At 39.9% G+C, this 3,055-nt stretch overlaps 1 protein-coding gene across 1 annotated transcript; it reads right to left on the bottom strand.

The window, feature by feature from the left end:
• On the bottom strand, positions 1–2,044 carry LOC145950246 (uncharacterized). The gene is made up of 6 exons (XM_083061307.1): positions 1,982–2,044; positions 1,755–1,873; positions 1,166–1,713; positions 954–1,063; positions 498–788; positions 1–30 (listed from the first exon to the last, which is right to left on the bottom strand). The coding sequence occupies exons 1-6, from the start codon at positions 2,042–2,044 to the stop codon at positions 1–3; spliced, it is 1,161 nt and encodes a 386-aa protein (XP_082917433.1).
• Positions 2,045–3,055: the final 1,011 nt, after the last annotated feature.

Genomic DNA, 3,055 nt, shown 5'->3' with positions numbered 1-3,055 from the left:
TCAGAAATCACATGTCCCAAAAAGCTTACACTATTGAGCCAGAATTCACACTTAGACAATTTAGCATATAACTGCTTCTCCTTAAGGGTTTGAAGGACAATCCTAAGGTGTTCAGCATGTTCTTCCTTAGTCTTAGAATATACAAGGATGTCATCTATGAAGACTACTACAAATCTATCCAAATAGGGGTGAAAGATCCTATTCATATAATCCATGAATACTCCAGGTGCATTAGTCACACCGAAAGGCATAACTAAATACTCATAGTGCCCATAGCGGGTTCTAAAAGCAGTCTTTGGGATATCCTCGGATTTCACTCGGATTTGGTGATAACCTGATCTCAAATCTATCTTACTAAACACACAAGCCCCAACTAGCTGGTCCATAAGGTCATCTATTCTAGGCAATGGATACTTATTCTTGATGGTTACTTTATTTAGTTGCCTATAGTCTACGCACAACCTCATGCTCCCATCTTTCTTCTTGACCAACAAAACAGGCGCTCCCCAAGGTGAGACACTAGGTCTAATGAATTGTTTCTCTTGAAGTTCTTCTATCTGTTTCTTGAGTTCAGCTAACTCCTTAGGGGACATTCTATAAGGTGCTATGGATATGGGTGCAGTACCAGGTACTAAGTCTATGGAAAACTCAATCTCCCTCTCAGGTGGTAAGCTAGATATGTCCTTAGGGAAAACTTCAGGAAACTCTCTTACTATGGGAATCTTACTAGGCTCATGGTCTTTCTCAAGAGTTAAACAGGCGAGAATCATGTAAACCTTTTCATTTTCCTTTAAACAAGTTTTTATTTTGTTAGCACTTAAAAACTCTGCGCCCTTATTCTCACCAAAAGATATGGATTTTTCAAAACAATTTAGTAGGGCATGATTGGAAGATAACCAGTCCATTCCAAGAATGATATCGAGTTGACTAAGAGGCAAACAGATAAGGTCAACCAGAAACTGTCTTTCAGAAATAGCAATTGGGCATTTGAGGCAAATACTAGAAGTAGATATGGGACCTTCTGTGGGAGTTTCTACAACTAGATCATAGCTCAAATAAGACACTGGCAATTTCAATTTTTGGACACAGGCAAAAGAAATGAAAGAATGAGTTGCACCAGAGTCAAACAGTACAACCAAAGGATTCTCAGCTATGAAACAAATACCTTGTATTAAATTATCGGACTGAGTAGCTTCAGCACTACTAAGAGCAAATACTCTTCCAGTAGTTGTTGGACGTTTAGGTTGAGAATTAGCTCCTGTTCCCATCATACGTTGCTTTGGCGATTGTGGACACTGAGTACTAATATGACCTTTGCCATTGCAATTGAAACATGTTATTTCTTTGTCGGGACAGTTATAGTGTTCATGCCCACGCAGCCCACATTTCTTGCATCGATTAGTAGGGGTAGAAACAGAGCCTCCTACACTAGCAGCACCACTTACGAAAGAATTTCTAGCAACGGATCTACTCTTAGCATGATTTCCTTGAATTTTGGTAGGAACAGAGTAAGGCTTACTCTTACCTAGAGCACTAGAACCTGCAGCACGTATAGGACCTCCAGCCCCTTTGTAGAAACTAGCACGTGCACGATTATCACGATCATAGATTCTACTCTTGTTGACAAGCGTTGGATAGTGATAGATCTCTTGATAATTAATTGCTGTTTTTATCTCCGGACGAAGGCCATTCACGAACTTAATACACTTAGCCCTTTCACCACCCTCACCATGGTAATGAGTACAATAGCGAACCAAGGCATCAAATTTGCAGCATACTCTGCCACTGTATCATTTCCTTGTTTCAGCTCGAGAAATTCAACTTCTTTCTGGCTTCTTACATCATCCGGGAAATACTTTTCGAGGAAGACTCTCTTGAAGTTGTCCCAATTCAATTGCACTCCTCCATCAATCATCCTTTGAAGAGCTCCTTCCCACCAAAAATGGGCATCAGCAGTCAACATGAAGGTAGCCAGCCTCACCTTCTGAGCGAAAGGACACTCCATGGCATTAAAAATCTTTTCGATTTCCATTAGCCAATTCATCGCAACATCTGGGTCATATCCTCCTTGGAAAGTAGGTGGATTATTTTGTTGAAATCGCTCTAACCAGTTAGGAGTGATTTCAGCCCTATTATTGTTACTCACGGCTTGTGCTAACGCTTGAAGAGCATCAGCAATTGCACGATCATTTCTACCAGCCATAATCTAAGAAAATAGTACACATGACAACAAACATAATCAACCATCATGCTAGTATAAATTTCTCAACTATCACACAAGAACAGTAGACTCATAACTCACGGTCGATTTGATCGACCTGCTTTGATACCACTAAATGTGACACCCTCTACCCCGCATATCATAACTCAATAAATTTAAATATAACATTTAATAATCAAACATGTTTAAAGAGTATCACATTTTTAACAAACACAATCAGCCGAAATTACAAAGAAATAAATCTCAAGTTTCCAAAATAATAACATTAACATCCTAATCTAATCTTATCTATACCCCGATGTCACATGTCCTATCAGAGCATAGCCCATAAAGAAGCCTAAGCTTCACGACCAACATTCTCAGCCTCATACTGATAATCACCTGTATAACAGTCAGAGAAAAACAACACAAAGAAAAAGGGAGTGAGAAAACATCTCACTCGGCTCACAGTGTAGAAATATATACCAGATAGCCAAGCACAAACAAAATATGTATAACATAGATTAATAACAATATCACATCTTACTCATTCAAGGCATATTCATTTGTCATATAACATCAAAAGACACATGTATGGACACGGACTACATTTTATCATGCATGTGGCGCCAGTCACTTATCACGTAGTATATTGCCGCTAGCAATACACAAAGAGTAGTCTAGGAGTACATGCCGGGACACAACCTCTGCGCACTCTCACTAGAAGGACATACTACCAGAGTCTCGTCGGGATAGCTAAGCCGCGCAAGATACATCCCATGCACACAATGGGCGAGACTGGGACTTCCAAACCGAGCCATCCCCAAGGACTGATCCCCACAATTTTTACACTAG

This window comes from Cajanus cajan, chromosome 8 (assembly GCF_000230855.2).
Source record: "Cajanus cajan strain Asha chromosome 8, NIPB_CcT2T_4, whole genome shotgun sequence".
NCBI lineage: Eukaryota > Viridiplantae > Streptophyta > Magnoliopsida > Fabales > Fabaceae > Cajanus > Cajanus cajan.
This window is presented reverse-complemented; position numbering and strand designations above follow the sequence as displayed.